General features: G+C 42.7%; 2 protein-coding genes and 1 long non-coding RNA gene across 5 annotated transcripts in view; 1 reads left to right on the plus strand and 2 right to left on the minus strand.

Annotated features, from left to right (window-relative positions):
- Window positions 1–4,051, minus strand: part of LOC309663979 — a 141,282-nt gene extending 137,231 nt beyond the window's left edge. The window contains exon 1 of one of the 2 annotated variants that reach the window (XR_014265535.1): window positions 2,395–4,051. This is a non-coding gene — a long non-coding RNA (uncharacterized lncRNA). The remainder of the gene's footprint in view (window positions 1–2,394) is intronic. The other variant, XR_014265536.1, reaches the window with a different exon arrangement.
- EXOSC3 (exosome component 3) lies at window positions 4,035–8,781 on the plus strand. Of its 2 annotated transcripts, XM_082468773.1 has the most exons (4): window positions 4,036–4,396; window positions 5,149–5,298; window positions 7,189–7,340; window positions 8,425–8,781. In XM_082468773.1, the coding sequence occupies exons 1-4, from the start codon at window positions 4,073–4,075 to the stop codon at window positions 8,624–8,626; spliced, it is 828 nt and encodes a 275-aa protein (XP_082324899.1). In that variant the 5' UTR covers window positions 4,036–4,072; the 3' UTR covers window positions 8,627–8,781. The 2 variants fall into 2 exon arrangements, with proteins under 2 accessions (XP_082324900.1, XP_082324899.1); XM_082468774.1 differs by lacking the exon at window positions 5,149–5,298 and having other exon boundaries at window positions 4,035–4,396.
- Window positions 8,782–10,546: 1,765 nt separating this feature from the next.
- On the minus strand, window positions 10,547–23,747 carry TRMT10B (tRNA methyltransferase 10B). Its single transcript, XM_082468765.1, has 9 exons — window positions 23,684–23,747; window positions 20,209–20,411; window positions 19,644–19,752; window positions 18,894–19,018; window positions 16,748–16,900; window positions 15,507–15,585; window positions 14,791–14,858; window positions 11,504–11,627; window positions 10,547–10,907 (listed from the first exon to the last, which is right to left on the minus strand). The coding sequence occupies exons 2-9, from the start codon at window positions 20,392–20,394 to the stop codon at window positions 10,801–10,803; spliced, it is 951 nt and encodes a 316-aa protein (XP_082324891.1). The 5' UTR covers window positions 20,395–20,411; window positions 23,684–23,747; the 3' UTR covers window positions 10,547–10,800.
- Between the last annotated feature and the right edge of the window lie 1,368 nt (window positions 23,748–25,115).

Raw genomic sequence — 25,115 nt, forward strand, 5'->3', positions numbered from 1 at the left:
ACACCATACACAAAAATAAACTCAAAATGGATTAAAGACCTAAATGTAAGGCCAGACACTATCAAACTCTTAGAGGAAAACACAGGCAGAACACTCTATGACATAAATCACAGCAAGATCCTTTTTGACCCACCTCCTAGAGAAATGGAAATAAAAACAAAAATAAACAAATGGGACCTAATGAAACTTAAAAGCTTTTGCACACAGCAAAGGAAACCATAAACAAGACGAAAAGACAACCCTCAGAATGGGAGAAAATATTTGCAAACAAAGCAACTGACAAAGGATTAATCTCCAAAATTTACAAGCAGCTCATGCAGCTCAATATCAAAAAAACAAACAACCCAATCCAAAAATGGGCAGAAGACCTAAATAGACATTTCTCCAAAGAAGATATACAGATTGCCAACAAACACATGAAAGAATGCTCAACATCATTAATCATTAGAGAAATGAAAATCAAAACTACAATGAGATATCATCTCACACCAGTCAGAATGGCCATCATCAAAAAATCTACAAACAATAAATGCTGGAGAGGGTGTGGAGAAAAGGGAACCCTCTTGCACTGTTGGTGGGAATGTAAATTGATACAGCCACTATGGAGGACAGTATGGAGGTTTCTTAAAAAACTAAAAATAGAACTACCATACCGACCCAGCAATCCCACTACTGGGCATATACTCTGAGAAAACCATAATTCAAAAAGAGTCATGTACCAAAATGTTCATTGCAGCTCTATTTACAATAGCCAGGACATGGAAGCAACCTAAGTGTCCATCAACAGATGAATGGATAAAGAAGATGTGGCACATATATACAATGGAATATTACTCAGCCATAAAAAGAAACGAAATTGAGTTATTTGTAGTGAGGTGGATGGACCTACAGTCTGTCATACAGAGTGGAGTAAGTCAGAAAGAGAAAAACAAATACCGTACGCTAACACATATATATGGAATCTAAGAAAAAAAAAAAGGTCATGAAGAACCTAGGGGCAAGATGGGAATAAAGACACAGAGCTACTAGAGAATGGACTTGAGGATATGGGGAGGGGGAAGGGTAAGCTGTGACAAAGTGAGAGTGGCATGGACATATATACACTACCAAACGTAAAATAGATAGCTAGTGGGAAGCAGCCGCATAGCACAGGGAGATCAGCTCAGTGCTTTGTGACCACCTAGAGGGGTGGGATAGGGAGGGTGGGATAGGGAGGGTGGGAGGGAGGGAGATGCAAGAGGGAAGAGATATGGGAACATATGTCTATATATAACTGATTCACTTTGTTATAAAGCAGAAACTAACACACCATTGTAAAGCAATTATACTCCAATAAAGATGTTAAAAAAAAAGAAGCCACCGCAATGAGAAGCCCGCTCACCGCAACTAGAGGAAGCCTGGGCGCAGCAACGAAGACCCAACGCAGCCAAAAATAAATAGATAAATAAATAAATTTACAAAAAGAAAATCAGCATGCAGTTCATTTGTAATTTTTAGAATCCAGTGAACTAAAAAAATTTAAAGATTCATTCAAATACTACTTCCTTCAGGACCCCTATCTTGACTCCTACCTTCCTCCCACATAGAGGCAAACATTTCATCCTTTGTATTCTCAGGGCTGACACCCTAATCAGGTTGTTACAGACATCATAACACTTGGTATTTTCACGTGGTGACAGTGAACTCCCCCAGGGCATGGATGGTGATTCAGCTGAATTTCTGGCTCAGAGCAAAAGCTCAATTAGTCTTGTTGATAGAAAGTTACAGACTTCACCGGTCAACAAAGAAAAGGAACCAAGAGATACCACTTTTCCAACTTCTCAAGTAGCACAGATTTCTAAAGAGGAAGTTTTGGGAAAGAGTCCAGAAGGCCGTGGTCCGGCCCAACCTCTCCGAAGGGCAATTCAGTCATTTCCCCGAGGGAAATACTGAGAAATGGTAAGGTGTATCCCAGAGGCAGTCGAGGGCAGCACCGCCCCTGCTGCACTGGCTCCAGGCCGTCAAGCCCCCCAAACAAGAAGCGGTCCTAATCCACCCCGGGGGGATCTGCTGGGAAGACCCCACGCTCTGGCCGAAAGCAAGGCGCAGCCTCGACGCTGGAAGGCGCGCCGCCGACTGCACTGGCCCGGGCCTCATCTGCATTCCCCAGTCACAGCGGCCACTTTCACACCAAGAAAAGGCTGCACACGCCGTTCCGAAACGCGAACTTCTCAACCGCAGCCCAATCGGACCCCAACACCGCACCGGCGCGCTGCCTTAGTCCGGGTCCGCGGCTCGGAGCCGGTCTCCGCACACTTGCTTGCGGTCTTGGCTTCCAGCCACTTGCACGTGGACGGACCTCTGCATCCCTGGGCCTGCCCGCCACCCTGGCCTCGGCCATGTGCGCTCACTCACCATCGGCCGCACGACTCCAAGGCGGCAAAGCACTGACACGGCGGCACGCGGCGTGAAGGCCACGTGGCCTTCCCAAGTGCCCAGCACTCTGGGCCCGCCGCGTAGGGCACCGCCTGCGAGATGCTTTCAACCCAAACCCTCCAGGCCTGAGCTTCAGGGCTCAGGTGACTACTCTTCTCCAGGCCTCTGATTTCATCTGTGGACTTGGGAATGAGCCAGACGGATGCCCACGTGCCGCCCACACAGAAGTGCCCTTGATAGGCCTCCTCAGCCAGGTTTGGGCCGAGTTTCTGACAGAGACTCCTCTATTGACGTGGGGGTGCCTGAGGGACAATCCAGGGACCATTTCCTGACCTCTCACTCTGGCCCAGACCCGACGTCATTGAGTACCATACAGGCATGGCCTTGGGTCAGCCGCGATCAAGGTAGTCTTGGTCACCGAATACCTGCTGGATCCAGACCCTCTGGAACTGGGTTGGAGTGGGGAGGAGAGAAAAAGAATCTATGCCATCCCTTCTGCAAAGGTAACCGACCAAGAACAGCTCCTGCGATAATCTGACTGCAAAACAACAGTTACACTTCAGTTGGCCTCTATTATCTTATTCAGTTGGCTCAGCAGCATCTTACAGAATTTCGAGGGTATGTTAGAGATCGTCTGTCTTAAACATCCTAAAAATCTAAAAATTAAGGTTGGAAGCAGATACCTCAGAGATGGGCAGAAGAAATGGAGGACAGCTAAAAGCCATCGGTCTGAGCCAAGCCCTTCCAGTGCCCAGGAGCTCCGACTCCTACTGGATTATCTGACTGAGTGCTAATTGGAGATGCCAGTTGACAGATGAAACTGTTATTTCAAGTGAGAACCCTGAAACTCAGAAGGGCAGACCTGACGTGCTATTGATTTGCAATTCAGCTGCTTCTCACATAGGCAACTAAAGCGTGCTCCAGGGACAGCAGCAGCAAGGATTTAACTGCAGTTACTGATTTTCCCAGGCCATGTAGGGGTAGCTCAATTATGTGGAAATATGCATGTAATATGTATATATTTGCGGGGGGGAAAAAAAAAGCCTAGGGAGAAACGCACATCAAAATGTTAACATTCATTCATTCACCAGGTATTATCTATTTCGTGCCAGAACCTGCGCTACCAAGAATGAGAACTAGCTGACAGCCTAGCAAGGGAGACAAACGGCGCAGCAAGACTAACACGTTTCATTTTCTTTTGATTCTTCTCTGTGTCTTCCACAATGTGGATAGATACAAGTTTCCCACTGAAAAAGAAAATACTTTTCCTGGCAAAAGGTCAGCAGTCCTTCTGAGGCCGGAGTCAGAAGAGAGAGCCAACTACTGAAGGCCCTCTGCTACCTTCCCAAGGTTCCCACGGAAAGAAAAGTGGCGGCGTCTTGTATCCCACTGTGCGATCCGAGACACCGGAAGTGGGGGCTCCGCGACTGACTCAAGCTGCGCGTTTCTCCTGCGGACCTGCGTACAGACTGCAAGACAGGCGGTCGGCTAGAGACACAATCATGGCCACCTTGAGGGAACCCGCCGGCCCAAAACTATCCGGCTTCACAAACAGGTTCAAGTCCCACAGACCTGTGCTGCCGGAAACGGAAAGCCTGGGGCGGGCTGGCGATTGGACGCGGAGCCGGAAACCGGAAACTGTGTGGGAACGCCCGCTATGGCTGAGGCGGCGGCTGTCGTTGCGGAATCCCTGGCGGGCTACAGGGCTCGGGCGGCGCGTGCGGTGCTAGAGCAGGTGGTGCTCCCGGGTGAGGAGCTGCTATTGCCTGAGCAGGAGGACGGAGAAGGCCCAGGAGGTGCAGGGGAGCGACCGCTGCGCCTGAACGCCGGGGCGCGCTCCCGGGGGCGCGTGGTGTGCGGCCCGGGCTTGCGGCGCTGCGGCGACCGGCTGCTGGTCACCAAGTGCGGCCGCCTCCGTCACAAGGAGCCCGGCAGTGGCAGCGGCGGTGGCGTTTACTGGGTGGACTCGCAGCAGAAGCGGGTGAGCTGGGACTCCGGAGGGGTTGTACGGCTGGGAGAGGGCTGGGAATACTCTTCTTCGGATGAAGCACGGAAGGGGCCCTGGAGCCCTCCTCTGTTAAAGGCTAGCCAAGAGCCACCGTAGTCCTGTGCTTACCTCTGCATCTCCTTTAGAGGGACCGTGAACAGCTGGAACGTGGCCCGAGACGGGCGACCAGGAGAGAAAGGAGTCTGGGAATCTTGGCATGTAAGGGGATAAGGGCTGTGAGACATGGTTATTGTCTTCAAAACCCCATAGGCCAGGGAGCAGCAGACTTGTCTTTCGGGGTCCCAAAGAGCCAGGCTTAATGAATAGATGTCACAGGGAGCTCAATTTCTCTTAGAATAAATAAGAACTTTCACAAAGGAAAATATTGTCTGACAATGGAATGGCCTTCCTTGGTTGTAAGGACCCCCTGTGTCACTGGACTCATATGCAAACAGAAGCTAGGGAGTTTCTGATAAGAATACAGAAGAGGTAAGGGATAGTGACTTAAATGAACAGACTGTTAGAAGCTGGAAACCCGAGAGTTTATCATGTGATTGTTTTCCTTTTACTGAAAGTGACATCATCAGGTTTGTTGTAAGATTTTTATTGATTTGTAAACATGGATTTCAAAATATTTTCTAAATATTTACAATGACAAACATAAAGTAACCACTAAGGACTTGGTGAAGATGTCTTAAAAATGATTGTCATTTGTGGTTGTGCTCTCATTCTGTTTCCTTTTGTAGTATGTCCCAGTGAAAGGAGACCATGTGATTGGCATAGTGACAGCTAAGTCTGGAGATATATTCAAAGTGGATGTTGGAGGGAGTGAGCCAGCTTCTTTGTCTTACTTGGCATTTGAAGGTGCAACTAAAAGAAACAGACCAAATGTGCAGGTAATGACAGGACCTTTGGTTTCAAAAGTAAGAGAAATATCCGTCCCCTAAACACTCAAATATCCAGAAGGCTACCGGAATGATCCTGTTTCCCTAGTTGTATAGGACGATCTCGGAGGATCTGTGTAATCACTCCAGGCTTCAAGAGTTCCTTCAGATGCTCCAGCTCTGGGACCGGAACCACATACTTATTTTACATTTGCTATGTTGTTGGATGTTTTCATCTCTACTGAGTTGGAAGGTTATATGTGTTCTCTCTTTTTTTTGTTATGTCCATATACATCAGACAAGGAAGTAAGCCATAGGCTCAGAGAGGAAGAAGAGTGGTGGAAATTGCCATATCAGCCATCCATCTATCTTGGATGTGTGTCCCAGGACTGGCATTTCACAGCTTCAGTCACATCACTGTTTCCCAACAATCCCTTTTTGCAGCTGACAGAGGAGCAGTCTTGTTACCTCAAGTTTTCAGTTTGGGCTGTTCAGGTAGCATGGCCATACTCTTCCTGTCCATCCAAGCAAGCCAGAAATTTGGTGGTTTCTTTGCCCTTTCTCCCTCACCTCTCTTGTGTCTTTAGTTGCTTTATCTTACTGATCCTTTTTTGAGCCTCTCTGATCTTCCACATCCACCCCTTTATTTCCACTTTGCAAGTTCAGGCCTTAGCTATCCCTTGATTGGATTTAGTCACTGACCTCCTTAGTAAAGCCTGCCTGTACACTTTTGCCCCTCCCTTTAAGAGCTGACAGCCTCACACACCCCTTTCTCAAAAAAAAAAAAAAAAAGTTCTTCAGAGTCTACATGTTTCCTTGGCATTATGCTCCAGAGGTCTTCCCTCATCCGTAATTATATCCTCCATGTGGCACTGCCTGAACCACACCAAACTATTTAAGAGCACTATTGAATTCATAATTTCCTGCCCTTGTACCTTTGCTCATGCTGTTCCCTCTGCTTGGATTACTCTTTCCCCTTCTTAGCCTGTGGAATACATGCTTGTCTTTCAAGACCCAGGCTGAGCACCACCACCTCCATAAAAACATCCCTAATTTTCAGTCACTTTTCTTATTTACTAGATTCAGCCTTGAATGAAGTTTGTTTATATGTACATCCCTACTGCCCTCCGAAACCAAATGCTTCTAAAGGCAGAGAATGTTTTGTTCCTCTAGTTTCTTGAGGAACTAACAATACTAGGTACTTAACAGAACAAGTTTACTCTCCCATTTCCTTAGTTTTGTCATTTTGAAGTTCAACTCTTTGAGGTTTTTAAAGTAAAAATTTTTTTTAATTTATTTATTTATATTTATTTTTGGCTATGTTGGGTCTTCGTTGCTGCACACGGGCTTTCTCTAGTTGCGGCGAGCGGGGGCTACTCTTCATTGCGCATTGCGGGCTTCTCATTGCGGTGGCTTCTCTTGTTGCGGAGCACGGGCTCTAGGCACGTGGGCTTCAATAGTTGTGGTGCAGGGGCTCTAGAGCGCAGGCTCAGTAGTTGTGGCTTGTAGGCTCTAGAGCGTAGGCTCAGTAGTTGTAGCACATGGGCTTAGTTGCTCCGCGGCATGTGGGATCTTCCTGGCCCAGGGCTCGAACCCATGTCCCCTGCATTGGCAGGAAGATTCTTAACCACTGTGCCACCAGGTAAGTCCTGTTCTCTGGCTTTGAGATGGCTCCCAGTCTGGGGATTTTTCTGGTGGGGGAAGGGTGGGGGTACATGCGTTAATTTTGCCTTCTTTTAAGGCACAACTCCAGAGTGACTGTGAGAATCCTGGAGCGTAGTCAGTCATTTAGCCACAGAACTGCAGGTGGCTGGCATTGCTGCCTATGGAAAAGAACCAACAGCAACACCTATAGCATGGTTTGCTGAGAGGAAATGAACTGTTTTTTAATTATCATTGTAGGTTGGAGATCTCATCTATGGCCAGTTTGTGGTTGCTAATAAAGATATGGAACCAGAGATGGTCTGTATTGACAGCTGTGGACGAGCCTGTGGAATGGGTGTGATTGGACAGGATGGTCTGCTTTTTAAAGTGACTTTGGGCTTAATTAGAAGGTAAGTCCTGATGCCTTCTGGCTTGCCTGTTGTCTTTTGTATTATACGTTCTTAGAAAGCTGACTTATCTGTGGGATTTAGGTTCTTCATAACAATGGCTATAGCTCCTCAAAGTTAAAAACCAGTATCCATTTTAGCACAGTAATAAACTCATGCATTTAGTCCCATCCTCTCAATGTGAATACATCACATTTGGATGTATTTGGCATTATACTTTCTGTGTTGATATGGAGTCTGGATTTCTCTGCTGGAAGGTTGGTTGTTCCTTATAGCTGATATACTCAGACCAAATGTGAAAACTGGCCTTCCCCCACTTCTTAGTCACTTGTATACAGGTGCAATTTACTACTGTACAAAATCATCAAATTTCTCTTATAATGGAAGCCAAATGAAGCTAGGCTGACATGATCCTCAAGCTTATACAGACATTCACAGAAAGCTCCTGCTTTTCTGTCCTGGTAGATTTAATAGTTCCCAGAAGCAGATTCTCTTTGTTAAGTTTAGACCTTTACCTACCCAAAGCTATGCCCTATTAAAGGGCTTTACTCCTAGAGCCAGTGAGGTTCAGAGCTATCTTGCATATCTCTTTGCTACTTATTCTGCAGATTTGCAGAATTAGTTCAAGACATTAAAGAAGTATGTTATTAACCAAGCAGCACCTTTGTGTTTTGAAAGAGTCAACACTCCTCTCCAAGTATTGAATTTAGTAACAAGGAATAACTTACATGGTCAGGAAAATAAGGTTAAAGTGTTCTCTTAGCACCATAGACAATAAAAAAGCTACAGTTTGAAAGTCCAGAATTAAGGTGTTCTGACAATGTGGAAGAAGAACTTTATACATTTTTTGTAAAGGTGACATAGGGAGTTTGATTTCTTTGTAGAGGATAGTCCACCGTTGTGACCTGTGGTAAGCTTCTTGGAAGATAGAGGGCAGCAAACGTTGTCATGTGGCTTGTTCTTGGGATGATGTTGGTGGAGCTCTGAATAACTGTGGAGAACTGCTCAGAAAAGAAGACTTCTAAAGGAAAGTCAGGTCACACCCTGCCGCTTTATTAAGTTTCATTTTCTTTTTCTTCCTCACCAGGCTGCTAGCTCCAGACTGTGAAATCCTACAAGAAGTGGGAAAACTCTACCCACTGGAGATAGTATTTGGAATGAATGGAAGAATATGGGTTAAGGCAAAAACCATTCAGCAGACTTTGATTTTGGCAAACATTTTAGAAGCTTGTGAACACATGACAGCAGATCAAAGAAAACAAATCTTCTCCAGATTGGCAGAAAGTTGATCTATGTGGGCTTTTTTATGGGTCAGTTGAGCCAAGAGACTCTGGGTTTTCCTGGGGGGAATGTTTCTCAGGTGAACCTCTCCCCATTAAATCTTCAGAAGACAAGATGTCTTATTAATTAGCGTCCTAAATAAAATATTTTTATTAAAAAGTTACTGGCTGCCACTCATGTTCTTGTGGGTGAGACAAATCATTATAAAGTAATGATGTAGTTTTTTGTTTTTTACAATAAAGTTTACAAAAAGTTACTATTATGGTTTATTTGATGTTCACTCCCTTAGTTTTGCTAGAGTGCAGCTTCTATAATAAACTGGAAGTGAGCATTAAAATAACAGTTATTTTCTGATGATAGTAAAACATGTTCACCAAAGAAAATGTAAACTACATAGAAAATATAAAGCAAACAAAAACCACCTGTAATCCTGTTGTTTAATGGGTGAGTATGTAACAGCTAACAATTACCGTGTGCTTATTACCACGTATCAAGTATTGTTCCAAAAGTGTTCTGCATGGATTAATTCATTTATTCTTAGTAACTGCAAAGACACTTAACCTCCCAGTTGAAGAAACTGAGGCACAGACTTTAACTTGGCCTACATTCTCAACTACTATTTATGAATGTATATTTTTCAAATTAGAACTACAGGATTATACTTTATATACTACTTTGTTACATACTTTGCTTCAAACAACATTTAATATATTTCTTTCACGATTGCTATTAAAAATTCAATAGTATAATATTTCATTTTCATGTTATAGGATATTTTGGACATGTCTAGTTTTTTGTTGTTCTGTAGATAATACAATGATTAGGATCTCTGATTCCAAGTCTAGCCAAATCTTAACTTTGTTAGGATCATTTCCAGGAAGCCAAACAAAAGACTACCTGCCTGGGTTTTGAAAAAATAGTAGAGGTTTGTGATGGAGTTGGAGAGGAAATTTGCATTTTAAGCAAAGCCTTTAAAGGTGAAAATGAAGCCTGACAGATGATCCAGGTCAGTGGTTCTGGGGTCAGAGACCTCCCTGAGAATATATATGATAAGAGTTACAGACCCTGAAGCCTATCTATAGGAGGTCCCTATTGGATGACAGAGATTATAGAACTCATTCAATATGTTGATAAAGACCAAGCAGCATTATGTATTCCTAAAGATGTTTCCTGAAGACTGGGCCATTTTTAAGTAGTAAACTGATATAATTTAACAAGTGATCATAGCTCTGGAGGGAATAAATTGTGAAGGGGAGGGGACAGAGCAGAGAAGTAACCTTTTGGCTCTTCTGAGATATAGAATACATTTTCTGAATTTGCTAGCAGCTTAGTTATCAAGTTTACTAACCCAAACTGGCCAGAGTAACTGAAGCAACTCTACCTGACTAGGACATGAGAAAAGATCACTGAGATTTAGGTTACCTAACATGCTTGTGTCAGATGCAATGTATTTTCTGGCTCTTTTCAAGTTAGACTTATCAATACTGTGTTTTTGCTTTTCATTTTGACCTGTTAATCACAAGTATATATGAAGAATCTAGTTTGTACAAGGCTCAGAAGGATACAAAGATACTCCCACAAATTGTTAGGAGGCTACTTGTTCAGAAGAGAGAAGCCCTCCACGCTCATACTCAGAATAGGAGAGACAGAGTAGGAGCCATAGATGGAAAAAAGTGCTATGGGGGGCTTAAAGCAGGGTTAGGTAAGGAAAGGCTGATCTTGCAAAGCCTATGTACAACATATTACTTGAGTTGGGGAAAATCAGCATGATCGAGATGGCTGGAGAAAGTCATACAACTTTATGATGCCCGTGTAGTGAAAATTAGACTCAATAGAGTAATACTTACTTGATTATTTAAGCTATCTCTAAAGAGTAGGTATTTCACAAATAGATGTACAGAAGATGAATTAACACATCCAAAGCCATGTAGTTTTAGGGCTAATTCATTATTATGTAAACTTTTTAGTTAGTCAACATATATCTGGGCACTTCCTGTGAGCCAGGCACTATGGGAGATACAAAAGAGCATAAAATATGGTCCCTGTTAGTAACTCCTATCCCAGTGAAGAGCCAAGATGTCAAGTAAAGGCAAATGAGTACCACCACCATCCTCTGATCTGTTCTTTGGTCAAGGCAACTCCAGCAACTTCGCCTCCTGCAGCTGCAATCTTAGGCTGTCCATCATTCCACTGAGTTCTGAAGAGTATAGCCTTTTCTGGAAGAAACTCCTTTCTTCAATGCTTCAGGCCAGTTTTGAGTCTCAAAGTAAGTGGACAGGATATCAAACACTGTTAGAAAGGTAAACAGAAAATATAGTGACCACACAGAAGAAAAAGAACTAGTAAATGACTAATGAGGAAAAAAGTGTTCTGGAATATTTCATTCAACAAACTTACTCTACCACACATGGTACTAGATCCTGGGGAGACAGAGGCAAAGACACAGGCCCTGCTTGCCTACAAGGACCTCAGCCTACACTGAGAGATACAGGCCTGTGAATGGACAATGCTGCAACAGAGAGGAACACAGTACAGTTGGAACAAAACAGGCCCTGACATGGCCTGGGATGTGGAGGGGAGCAGCCAAGATGCCTGTGAACTGAATCCTGAAGGACAAACAGGAATTCACTGTTCAATGATAGATTGAAGGCACGGCATTCTAGGACAAGGGAACAATTTCAACTATCTTTAACATAGTTGGGAACCAGGAAGAAAATGAAAACTGCTTCTGAGAGGCCAGAATACATGTCACAAAGTACATACAATAAAGTCCAAGCACATCAGTCACAGGGGAGACTGCTTCAAGGGCCGTTTATACTGAAACACAATGCAAAGAAGCAGCAGCAGAACTAATACACATTAAGCATGGGCCATGTGAGCAGTACCTTGATTGATGGCCAGTATCTCTGAATGATAGTTTTTCCCATTCTGGCGTCTGACCATGTATTCCTGGATTGGTAAGCGAGCGGTCTTGACAGAGTGTTCTTGGGCCTTTTGAAATGTCACCTTCTGTAAATCACAAATATTTTTCTTATAAAAATAATACACAAGGATAGTCTCATTGTAATATGCAGAGCAAACTGTAAGAATCCTCATGTACCACCACCCCAATTTCCATCTGTAATCATAATTAAATGATAAGTGTATTAAAATTAAGTAGCCTATGGTAGAATGGAAGAAACTGTAGATAAGGAAAAATGGCTTGTGCAGCAACACCTCACTTATTTGGGATTCATTTATCTGCTGGCTTCCACTCACTGCTACTTACAACCAAGAAGGAAATAAGTAAAAAGAGGCACATCTGCAGCCACAATCTGCATCCAAAAATCCAAGCCGTCTAATCAATGAGAGGAGAACACTCCTAGCCCTAACTCAGTAAGACCCAATTCTGGACATCTGGAGTTTTCAGTCATTGCCAATTGGTAGCAGCAGATCAGAAATAAGGGAGACAGGATTCGAGTCAGGTATACCACCAGCAACAAGACAGCGTTAAGGTATGAGAGCATATAGCCCAATGAAAAGGAAAGGCTCTGAAAACTACAAAAAGAAGGCAGAACTCAAAAAATCCAACAACCTGAGGCCATTTAGCGTCAGAGTACAGTAACTAATGTCCCTTTAAAGATGTCCCTGAGTCATGGACTGAAGTTTAAATTATACTCACTACCTTGTAAGAAGCTCTGGGAAGGTCCTCTACCTATTTGTAATTTCAGGATTAAAGGTTTAGATTACTGAGAAAATTAGCATACTTAGGTTTGGAAGGGAACTCGGTAGTTAACTATTCCACTCCAACCACCCATCCAATGTTTGTCTATCCTCTATGAACTTTCTCCCAGATGGCCTCTGGCTTTAAATGGACAACCCTTGTGACAGGGAGTTCGTGCATCCTAGGGTAACCCATTTCAATTTTGATAGTAGCAGTTAATAGGAAATCTTCTTGATGTTGAGGCAAATTTTCTATTTTCCCTGAGACTTCCAGTCATCTGTCCTAGCTCTGTTCCCCCAGGGTCACACCACGCAAGTAAAATGGCCCTTCCACAAGACAGCCATTCAGATACCTGAAGGCAGGGATCATGCCCTATGAATCCTCTCGTCTCCAGACTGACAGCCTCAGTTCTGTTGACTTTTCCTTGACTATGATTTAGTTTTGAGTCCCTTCATTATTCAGGTCAACCCCTTCTGAACTTGTTCTAGCTTGTCAATGTCTTTTCATTTACTGTCCCATATTGACTGGCCACCGTGAGAATGGTCTAACCAATTGGAACAGTGTGAAGCAGGCCTAGCACCTTCTTTGTTCTGACACTGGACTACCTGCCTCTCAGATTCACATGAAACACAATTCCAAAAGAGAACGTCCAAAAATGTTTTAAGTGATGCAATTCAGATGGGATAAAGGTACAGCTACTCAAAGGACTTCTTTGAAGGATAACAGTCCTTTGCATATATGAGCTATGATTATGTTTTAAGTCTATTCCTTTATAATCACTTTGAACTGAAGTACAGAATTCAAAGTTAGTAGGAAACTTGGATGCTGCCCTGAGGGAGTTTACAGTCTAGTTTCTGTTCTCTGAACATTTAAAGATAAAATGACTCCCCTTGAAGAAATCTTGTTCTTAGCATATTTCTGTGAAGAAGCCAAACTCTTAAGTAACAACTAAACAAATCTTTGTGCCAGTTATTTTTCAGTTTAAATGTTGGTGGAAAATAAAAAGAGGACAGTGTGTTAAATTTGCACATCTATAGATCATACACTGCTCACTGGCCCTCTAGAATTGTCTGCTTCAAAAAAGGGGATGTCACTCTGCTGTGGAAGACTGTATTTGGTTGTTATGTCTCTTTAATCTCTTTTAACCTTCAATAGCCCCCATGACTATTTCAGTTTTCACTACATTGACTTTTTTGAAAGTCTGGTCCAGGTGTCTTGTAGAATGTCGCACATCCTGGATCTGTTTATGATTAAATTCAGTTTAAACATTTTCTAATAAGAATACTTCACAGGTGAGATTCCATCACATCAGGAGGCACATGTCACTACTGGTGATTCTAAGTTTGATCATTTGTTAAGATGGTGACCTCCAGATCACTTTATTGTAATGGTACACTTTTGTGGGCTGGTACTTTGAGACCACTTGGAATAGTCAGTTCCCTCACAACCTTTCGTTCAGTCAATTCCCTGAATCAATGATTACTCTGAGAGTGACAAAATGATGATTTCTCAATTCTATTGTGCATTTCTCATTTATTAGCTGGCATTCTTTAGAGCTCTCTCCTCCCCCCACCTCCTGCCCATTTTTTAGATTATCACTATGGAGTCATGGAACTCTGACTTTTTTAGAATAAATGCAATTCAGTTAAGTATCATCTGTGTCAAATATGTGTATGTATCTCATATATACATGAAAAAATACACTCACATATATTAAAAAGTATATGTATATAAAATATACCCATAAACACATACTTGTGTGATCACAGACTATATCAAGAGGGATACACAAGAAAACCATGGTTGCCTCATGCAGCGGATACTGGGTGACAAGGATGAGAGGCAGACTTACTTTTCACTGTGCTCCTTTTTATACATTTTAACCATTATATCATTATTTATTAACTATGCAATATGCTACTATTAAAAAATTATCTCAACAAATATTTGTATAAGAGAAACATATTTCAAAACTCCAATTATTCCAATAAAATTCCAATTCAACAAAAGAAATCTGGACGGTCCTACTAAGGTAGAGATTATGGGATAAGACTTCTGTCAACAGGGAATATGGCCTAAGAAGGAACAAACTGCTCTTTCACAAAGAACAAACAGCTGGTAAGAATGCTGAGTCAAAGCTTCCTTGGTCAAGATCAGAGTCATCCTTGCAGAACCGAAGACAGGAGAGAAGAAAGGAATTCAATAATGGTTATTTATGTAATTACCAAATACTTCCCATTCCAGTCCCTGACTGGATTCTGTCAGGTCAGTGTTGCTGACATTGCTGATGAGAAGAGAGAGAAGTTGGCAAGTAAGAGGGCCAACCTAGGCAGAATAGGCTCCTACTTCCTATTGCTTCTGAGCTTTTAGGCCTTTTGGCCTAAGATTACGACAGGGCAAGGATTTCTTTCTCTAAAAGAAAGCGCCACTTTTCAAAATGCAGTTGTCGGGCCTAAAATGTACACCTACCTTCTGAATGCTTTCGTCCACAAGTCCACCAAGGATGTAAACTCTGTTTAGATCAACATCTTCAAGAGCTAATGAAAAAATGAAGGCCACTGAGGTCAGTCTGTTTTATAATTTCTAAATCCAAAGACTGTAAAAGGAAAGAATTATTAATGATAAAAGTAGAAATTTAATGAAATAGAAAACAAAAAGATAGTAGATTTGCTAATTAGATTTGCTAATTCCCTGAAAAGATCAATTAAATGTCAATTAATTAGACATCTCTAATAAGATATGCAGACTCAACACCATTAGGATTCAGAAAGGAGGCAAAATGTCAAAGGAAGGTAAAATTGAAGAGAATACTGAGATCAATTTAATACAATAAAATTGAAAATTATGCAAAATAGATGATTTTCTGGGAAAAAAAATATTTATCTAACATCAATCTGAGAAGGGTCGATGTGAGGAGGTGACAAGGAAAACTCACAAGGATTACCAGGTAACTCACAAGCTCCAGCTGAGGAAGGAGACCCTAAATCTGTGCAGCTGTGTGCACATGGCAGGACAAATATGAAGCATTCAGTGAGGTCTCTGTCCATAAGAGGTGTGCAATTAACGTCCATTCCTTTTTCTCTTGGATACACCTTGGGTGGCTTTAACAAACTCTGACCCCGGGAATAATGAAATAAAGGGCTGGATGCAATGTGCTACATGAATGCATGCAGTAAAGTACATACCATGTTCTGAGTCAGGAGTCAGGTACACAAGGGTTTCCAGAGGAAATAAACTAAAGCAGTCTTCTTCTGTTATGTCTAGCTGAAAAATGTAAACAATCCAATGTAGTGTGAACTAGGTTAAGACATAGCCCACGCTGCAGCAACTAGTTACAGGGCGTGTAGTTTCTATCAGGCATGGCTCCAGGTACATCAAGAGGATACATGTCTGACAACCTGTTCTCAGAAAGTGCTCAGCTAGATAGCGGAAGTAGAAAGGTACAGACATTCGACCCTACAAAATGAGACAGAAAGTGGTATGAGGCCCTAAGAGACATACAGGGAGCATGCCCCAGGACTACAGAGAGGGAATGACAACACCAGGGACAATGTTCTAGCAAAGGGAATGCTGGAACTGGGTTTCTGAAGAGGTGAGATTGACACACATACAAAAGGAAGAAGTATTCAAAGTGGACGGAATCACCTAAGAAAAGCATGAAGACAGGAAAGCAAGGGGACTGAACTGCGCGGCTCTTAGGGTGGATCTGTTTGGCTCACATACAGGAATCATAAAACACGTACAGAAAAGTAAAGCTGGGAATGGCTGTGTTACAGGAGGGATCTTTAAGGTAACAGCAACCATGACTAACTGTGCAGCACCACACAGGGCGCTTTTCACACTCGGTGCCTCTGAGGACCTCCCTGGAAAAGGCCACACTACCCAGTCTCAGCTACATAATGCAAACACACAAGGGCACTTTTAGTGGCACTTCTTAGGCACTGATCTGGATTCTTGCCTGTATATCAATCACTACATTTAAGAGATCCTAGGGAAAGTATTGGAAGTAACTTAGTACTCCCTAAAACTCATCTTAAATCCACATTACTTCCATAAGGATTCTCTCTCTTTCCCCCAAAATTCATGTTCCCTAATTCTGCACTACTAAGAACAAGAAAGGAATCATGGCATGTCCCTAAAACATTCCTGGTACATAGTCTAGCATACAATACACTGGATACAAAATACAGCCCTAGATACTGGTAATATTAGTTTGCCAATGCAGTGGAAGGATGAAAATTTTAAAACATAAGAACTGATGAGAGGTTCTAAATTTTTAAAGATTGTAATAGTGAAAACATATAACATATACACATAAACATATTTTTTTTACATTGAAATGTGAAAAAGTAAAAAAAATTTACTATTACCCCCTCCAACCTACTTTTCACATGACAATTTAAATAATATGCAAAATGAGGCTTACCAGATAACTAGAAAATCCATCATTCATCCTCAAACACTCTTCATACAGGGGACTGTCTGTGGTGAATCCAGTGAGGCAGATCCAAAATGGCCTGTCAGCTTTTTTATTTGAACCATACAACCTTCGGATCTGTCCAGCCAGTCTACTTAATTCCTTCGAAGAAGTAAGGACAACTTATGGTAGGAACATGCCCACTCTTTCTAAATTCATTATCAACAAATGGTTACTCAGTAAGTTCACTGAATATTACTCTGGGAAAGCTCATGAATTCAATGGCCCTTTTACTCCAGGAGTGAGTACATGCATGTATGCACGTGTGTTACATCCCATGGTATCACACCTTATAGATGAAAGTTAAGGTAATGATACTAGCCCAGAAAACCAAGACCTCTCTCTCCTTCTGGATCTGCTGATATATATGTATATATAAATATATACATATATGTATATATAAAATTTTTCTTTTAGCTTTTACCTAAAATCTTACCATGTGGGTTTCCCTGGTGGCACAGTGGTTACGAATCCACCTGCCAATGCAGGGGACACGGGTTCGAGCCCTGGTCAGGGAAGATCCCACATGCCGCGGAGCAACTAAGCCCGTGCGCCACAACTACTGAGCCTGCACTCTAGATCCTGTGAGCCACAACTACTGAATCCCATGCCTAGAGCCCATGCTCTGCAACAAGAGAAGCCACTGCAATGAGAAGCCGCGCACTGCAATGAAGAGTAGCCCCCGCTCGCTGCAACTAGAGAAAGCCCGTGCCCAGCAACGAAGACCCAATGCAGCCAAAAGTAAATAAATAAAATAAATAAATTTATATATTAAAAAAAATCTTACCATGTGATGGTTACTGTTTATTAAAAAGAGACTAGATTACTGTGCAGACATTTTTATACTCCATCAGTTAAACTTGGCACCTTCTCCCTAACTTCAGGAGCTGTCATAGGTTTGGAAGTTTTAACTTTCCATCCTGATTTAGAGACATCACCCGTATAGAAAGGTAATTTCACAATCTGGCCTGATTTGGTTCAGTGCAGGAAAAAAAACAAAGCTTTGGATTTGATTTAATCTGATATCTCAATTAATATAAACATTAGAAAATTCTTAGTTGACCTTTTCAGAGGGATATAATTAGAGGTTCCATGGAAGAATCCCAGATCCTAATTTCTCTGAAAAACATGCAAACACTAGCATGTATAACAGGGACGTTGGAAAACACAGATTTCTTTTGTGGTGTAAGGCCTAAAATCAAGGCCCAATATTGTGTGCCGCTTTGATATCTGGTGAAAATGAGAGGCCTTGAATGGCCTAACTGCAAGTTCCCCTCCCAATTCTGCTCCCATGGGTAAGGTTCACTAGCTAAACAATTTTTTTAATTTTTTAATCAAAGGGATTCCTTTGATAAAGGGTTCCTGCTATCTCTGAGTAGTGGGTTTCAATTCTCTGCCAGCCCATGGAATTATTCCAGCAAACCAATCACATCTTCCTGTAGGAATCTAATTTCTTGATACTACAAAACCTACCCCCCACGGCCCCTGGTTGTTCATTCTGTTCCCGAGTGCAATCCCATGTGGCCCTGCATGATATCCAGTGTCATCCTCCCCTCGGGCTGAGTATATGTGACCAATAAACTGCTATCGATCTTATCTGTCCAGTGTCGAGTGTTGTGTGTTCAGCCATCCCCAGAATCATAGGGTGAAAAATCCCTCCTTCACCAACAGGGTAAATGGGCGGCTTTTAAAAACACACACACTGTAGAAAGACCTCCCACCAGGTAATCTCCCCACAACATGCAACCAGGCAAATATTCCTCTCCCTGGCAGAAGGCCAAAGATTTCACCTCTGGAGAATTAAACCTGAAAGGCTCCATCTAGACTGGGGATACCATAAGCACAGAGGCAAAGGCAGTGGGCTCAAAACAGAAGATAAAGGAAAAAATTTTAAACTAAACTACATGTCTATTCTCTTCTTGATTCTTTACAACAGCCATCTCAGAACTTAGTAGCCATGTGTAGAAAACTAAACACATTTGCTGGTTTACTAGAGAATCACAGAAGCTGGAGCTGGTCATGTTCTTTGTGAAAGCCGTTCCCACCTGGACCTCCCTCATGTGAGCAGGAATTCAGAGTTCAGTGGATGTTTTACCTTCTTAGACATGTGGTGGGTCATACTCAAATCGATACAGAGTCTTGGTCCTGAGTGTTTGGCTTCCAAAAGTCTTTCCTTGGTTAAGGATCTCAGAAAACGTTTGCTGTGCTGGGGGTAGATGCCTAGAGTAGAAATATCAGAAAGGAATAAACATGGAAAAACTGAAAAATGTTATTCAGTAAGAAATAAATCTCCCCAGCCAGGTGAGTACTTTTTGCATATGAAGAGAAACTGGAAGCTCATGCAAGGTATTCATTCATTAGGCAGTTTAGGTATAGCAGAACGGTGAAATGAGTGCTCTGGAGCACACTGCTGGATCTAAGAAGAGTTCAGTTTGTTCATTTATTACCTATATGATCTTGGGCATGTTATTTAATTTCGTTGATCCTCAATCCCTTCACCTAGAAAATGAGGATAATAAAAGCACTTACCCTTATGGTAATCCATGTAAAATTCTTAGCACTGAACCTAGCACACAGTACTGAATAAACATTGGCTGTTGTTGGTATCATTCTTTCTACTTCTGGGCTTATAAACACATACATGCACTAGACAGCTTATATTTGAAAGGCAGCCTCAAATGTTGCTCTCTTTGATACTTTGATTCCCAACAAAATAGGCTAATAGGTCCTATCTCCCAGATGTTTGTTTTACTTAAAAACACTATCCCTACTCTCCTAGGAACAGGCAAATACCGGTTTGCTAAGAAATAAATATAATTACACCAGCAATCTGATTTATTGTTACCTGAATTTTCTACACGGTTGGCTTTTCTTCTTTCTTTCTCTTGTTTTCTCTTACTCTTCTTTGCTGCAACTATCTTTTCCCAGTGTCTCTGTTTTCTTTGGACATTTTTCTTATGTTATCCAGAAAACAAAATTGTTTGAGAACTTCATAAGCACCAAAAAGGAAAATGAATATTAGAAATAGTTACTTAATTATTTTTTAAATTTAGATTAAAGTTAGGAGAGAAAAAGGGTATTAGTCTTAAAAACAAAAATGGACTAGATTGTGTTTAGAGAAAGCAGAACCCCAGAAAAGAGATGTGACATGCCCAAGGTCACAGTAAATTTATTAGGGACAGAGTTGAGATTTCCTGACCCTTCTGAGGTGTACAAAAATTCCTCTTAATTTTACTTACTTTTTCTATGACTCAAATGGAACTGAAACCTTAAACCAGGAAACTCATCCCTGGGAATACACTTAACTCATTCCCAGTCTTTTTTTTACCAATATCTATCCTTAGAACAGGGGTCTCTGGGACATTCCGTCGTCTCAAAGCCCGTGACCATAAACAATCCACTCCACTCACCGAGCGCCACACTGCATTGCTTGTAGGCAGGGTCATCTCTTCTCGATGCTCACATTCCATGTCAATCTGTAGAAGCTGGAAGCTTTCAGAGATGCCATCTTCACCTGTGTCCTCTAGGGTGACTTCTTGCTCCTGCAGCACGTGTGACTCTGTTTCCTGAGCGCTCCCTTCTAACTTCCAGTCCATGTGCTTAGTCCTCTGTCCTTTTCACCCAGATTAGGAAAAGGTACAGTTATGTGAGACATTACATTATTGAACTTGCAGAGGTATTTCCCTATATCCAAATGACAAACAGGGTTACTGCGTTACTTAAGGAGTAGAGAAGTGTGTAAAATACTAAAACAGATTAACTGAACTGAGAAAAGCATGTGTGTCTTCTAGAGAAATAAGTCAGCACAGAAACCTTTCAGGAGTAAGGAAGCCAAATTCACTTCTTAGAAGACAACCACAACTCCTGACAACCCCAAGAAATCAATGATTATTCACTGCTGCAGTGACACAGATAATGAGTTCATTTACTGTATTCTTTGAAATGCACGTATGAGTTGAGGGCAAGACAGAGATGGCAAAATCCACCTATCCCATTATGTTTCTGTTTATTTTCAAAACCATTCCTTTAGCAAATATTTACTGAGCACCTACTCTATGTAAAGTCCTGTACTAGAAACATCCTGGGAGGTTTAGAGCTAGCCAAAAATTATGGTAAAGAGTGGCCCAAAACCAATCAAGAATTCTAGGTTGCACATATTCCCTCCCCCGACTCAGTATCACTGCAGCAGAAAGCCACAGTCATAGTGGAAACGGCTAATATCCATCAGAAGTGCCGAGGTAGAAAAATATGAAGAACCATTGTTACAACACACTTAACTAATGTAATAATTTCAAAGTGGTGTTCAAAATCCTTGAGGAAGATATGACTAAGAAGTGTTCTAGTCTACAGCTAAGTGTCACAGACAAAGAATGGTATAACCATTGCTCACAGCTGCTCCTCTGAGCCTAGTGTGCTACCTACATATTAGGAAAAGTGTATCTTTGAAAAAGTAAATCTATGTAATATGATCCATGCACATGGTAAAAAGACCTAGTTGTAAGAAAAGTAATGATCAATTCTCTGACCCCTTCCACCTCTAGGGGGCAACGCTTGTTAACCAGGTGTTTTTAGTTCTTTTGGTAATTTACTCCTTAACCTGAAATCATATGCTTACATCATTACTTCTTTTTTCATCATTACTTCTTGATTCATCAACTTTCCCTATGAAACACTAAAATTCAAATCACTTTAGTTAGCCCCTTTTATTTTTAGCTCTTCTCTTAGTTACCTTGACCTTTAAATTCTTTTGAGGTATAATTTATACACAATAAAATGCCAAGATTTTAAAGGGTGTAGCTCAACAAGTTTGTGTGTCGGGAGGGATGGTGGGGGAAGGTTTGAAGGTGTGGGAAGTGAGGGATGGGAATATACCAGCTCAATGAGTTTTTGACAAGTGCATAGGGCCTGTATTACCCACACCCCATCAAGATATAGAACATTTCCATCACTCCAGAAAGTTCCCTTCCTTCTGCACTTTCCAAGTCAATCTCCATCCCATTCTCACTGCTTTCCAAACGCAATCATTGCTCTTTTTTCTATAACCATAGATTAGCTGTGGCTTATAAAATGTTATTTAAATGGACTCAAACAGTGTGTACTCTTTTGAACTTGACATTTTGCCCCACAACTTGTTTTTGAGATTCATATATATTGCTTCATGTATCAGTAGTTTGTTCCTTTTTATTGCTGAGCAGTATTCCACACATGAATATACCACAATTTGTTTATTCTCCTGTTGATAGACATTTGAGATTTTTCCAGTTTGTGGCTTTTACGAATAAAGCGGCCAAGAAATTCTCATACAAGCGTTTTTGTGGACATATGTTTTCATATCTGTTGGCTAAGTACTAACAGAAGTGCTGGGTCATAGGATGGGTGCTATTTAACTTGTAAGAAACTGCCATCAGTTTCCCAGAGTGATTTAACATTTCACACTGCTGTCAGCAGTCTGTGAGAGTTCCAGATGGCCTGCATCATCCCCAACATTTGCTGTTGTCAGGATTCTTAATTTTAACCATTTTTGTGTAGTGGAACCTCACTGTGTTTTAATTTGCATTTGTTTGATTATTAATGATATTGAGCTTTTTTTCATGCAACTTATTGGTAATTCATAATATATCTCTGTGAGATACCTGTTCAAGTTGATGACATTGAAATTAAAATGGAGTTATAGTTCAGGAGTACAAAAATGGGGTTGGGTGGCCATTGAAGATCTGGTCTCAGGCACGTCTGCATCACTGAGAACTTGAATTTTCTCTGAACTGTACCACACCCAAGGACACCATCAGTCATACTCAGAACAACACCGGCCAGCTGCAATATTACGGTCTCAAGGTCTCCCCTTGTAACTATGCAACCATTTCAGACCCCAACCAATCCTTACTTAATAAGCACCCTTACTTCTTGCCAGCTCCAATTACAATTCTTGATAAATAACTCATTTAACTAACTGTAACCTTGCAGTTTTTGCCTTTATAAGCTTGCCCCGCTTTGTAGCCTGAAGGAACACAATTCAAGTGCTTCTTGAATCTGTGTCTCCCATGCTATAGTCCTCAATGTGGCCAGAATAAAACTCTTTTCTATTCCTATTATAGATTGCTGACTGATTATTTGTCTGGACACTTACAATGGCCTATATTGATCATTAATGATCATCCATTGTTCTCTGCAATATCTGGTCTACCTGCTGTTGCTGTTCCTTAAACATACCAAGGGTATTCCCACCTTAGGGCCTTTGCACTTGCTGGTCTTTCTACCTCAATCCTCTTCCCCTAGATAATTATATGACTTCCTTCCTCACTTCATTCAGAATTTCATTATCCAACATGGCACACTTCTTACTTATTTTTTTTGTCTGAACTTTCCCCTTCCTATAATGTAAGCAAGTGTTCTGTTTGCTTTGTTCACTACATCCTCAGTGCCTGGCAACGAGCTTCGTACATAACAGACGCTCAATAAAGACTTGCTGAATTAATAAATCCTCCACTCCACCACCTCTGCGTTGACAGAGGCCTCAGAACTTTTTTCTAACCCAAGTCCCACCTGATGAGCATATCCCTGGGCGCTAAGTGATGGAGGCTTCTCTCATCTCCTCATTCTAAGTTTTAGCCACCAAAGCCGGCTCCACTCCTCTGTCACCTTCAGCACTAGAACACCCTGACCCCAATCTCGAGTGTACCCCGCGTGCAGGCCCAGTCTGGTCCATAAGCTGAGAGTACGACGGGAAGCAGGAAGGAATAGCGCCAACAAGGTGGGGGACATGAGGCCACACGACTGCTGGGCGGGCGCCTGCTCCCCAGGCGTCTGGCCCGCCCGCGAACGAGGCGGCACTCCCAGGCCGGACCCCCAGCCCCCACCCCTGCCGGCAACGAGGCCCCGGCGTACCTGAACCCGTCACCTCACGCAGCAGCAGAGGAACCTACCAAACCCCGCCTCCGACTTCACTTCCGGTTCCTGCCCCTCTCCGAGTAGCATTCTGGGAGTTGTCGTTTTCAGCCTAGCGGCTGTGTGTTCCGCGAAGGCTTGGGCTTCGGCTGCCGTGCCCACGGTGGTACTAAGGAGCTGCGTCCCGTCAGAAGCTTGCCGCGCCTCACTGAGCCTCCGTTTCCTCGCATGTTACCTGGGCATACAATCCCAGCCGCTCGCCGACCGCACAGGGCTGCTGCAGGTGACCAGGCGCTTTGATGGCTGTCAAGGGCTGGACACGGCGAAGGTGGGCTGAAACCAGACTCGAACCACCCCTCATCTCTCAACCTGGGGGCCTTGCCTTCCCCTGGTCTCCCTGGGCTTCCCCACAACCAGAAGAGCCCACGAGCTGACATAGTTCCCCTCACCACTAGCTGGCCATCCAGGATCATAACAGATATCCCGGCGTGGGCAGATCACGAATGAGTCTAGCCTCTGGCCACTCTCCCTCCTCTTTCTCGCCTCACAAATCCACGGGGAAACTTGTGTCTCGGAGACCTGAAGCGACTTGTCCAAGCCTTGGCCTGATAAAAGCTATCAACCACTCTTCTCTTTATTCCTGCAGTCCTAGGGGTCTCACGCTTTCGAGAGACCCTACCATGAATGAGCCTGAAATACCTCCTGCCCAAGAAACCACAGCCTTGTTGGATCCGTCCTTGGCCTCACGGTTTCCCCTCAGGACTTTTCTTTCCACAGCTTCTCCAGCACCTCCCACCCCGTCCCCAGTCCATGCTTTAACCCATCCTTTATAATCTGCTACTGGAGCAACTTGTAAAATACTAAAACTAAACATGCTTTCTTCCTCAAAGGGCTTTTTCGGAAACCCAGCTGTCTTCTCTGCTCAGAAGCTGGCCTTGGCTTTCCACTCAGCAGGACCTGCAAAGTGGCTCAGATAGTCTTCATTTGCTCTCACCACACCTGCCAGTCCCTGCACCTTGCACTCAGCTGTACCGAATACCTTTCCTCCCTCCCTGCCATTGCTCTGGTGTCTCTTCACTTTTCAATGAGCTCATGAAGCTCGTTCAAAAGTGGGGCTTTTCCCCACAGAAAAGGCCACCTAGCTGGTATCACTGCCCAGCCCCCTCCGGCCTCCATCCATTTACCGAATGATTATGTGTCTCCCTTACTCCAAACCCCTCAGTGGTTTCCCATTGTAATTGGATGTAAAATCTAACCTCCCCAAGGCCTTGCATGGCCTGGTTCCTGGCTGACCCTCCGACCTCATCTATCACTCTTCCTCCAGCTTGCTGTGTTCCAGTCGCACCTGTCTTCTTGAAATGCTTTAAACACAACAAAAGCCTTTGCAGTTACTGTTCCCTTTTCTCTCACTTTTTACATGGCTGGCTCCTTC

The sequence above is a fragment of the Balaenoptera physalus genome (genome assembly GCF_965194825.1).
Source record: "Balaenoptera physalus genome assembly, chromosome: 7".
NCBI lineage: Eukaryota > Metazoa > Chordata > Mammalia > Artiodactyla > Balaenopteridae > Balaenoptera > Balaenoptera physalus.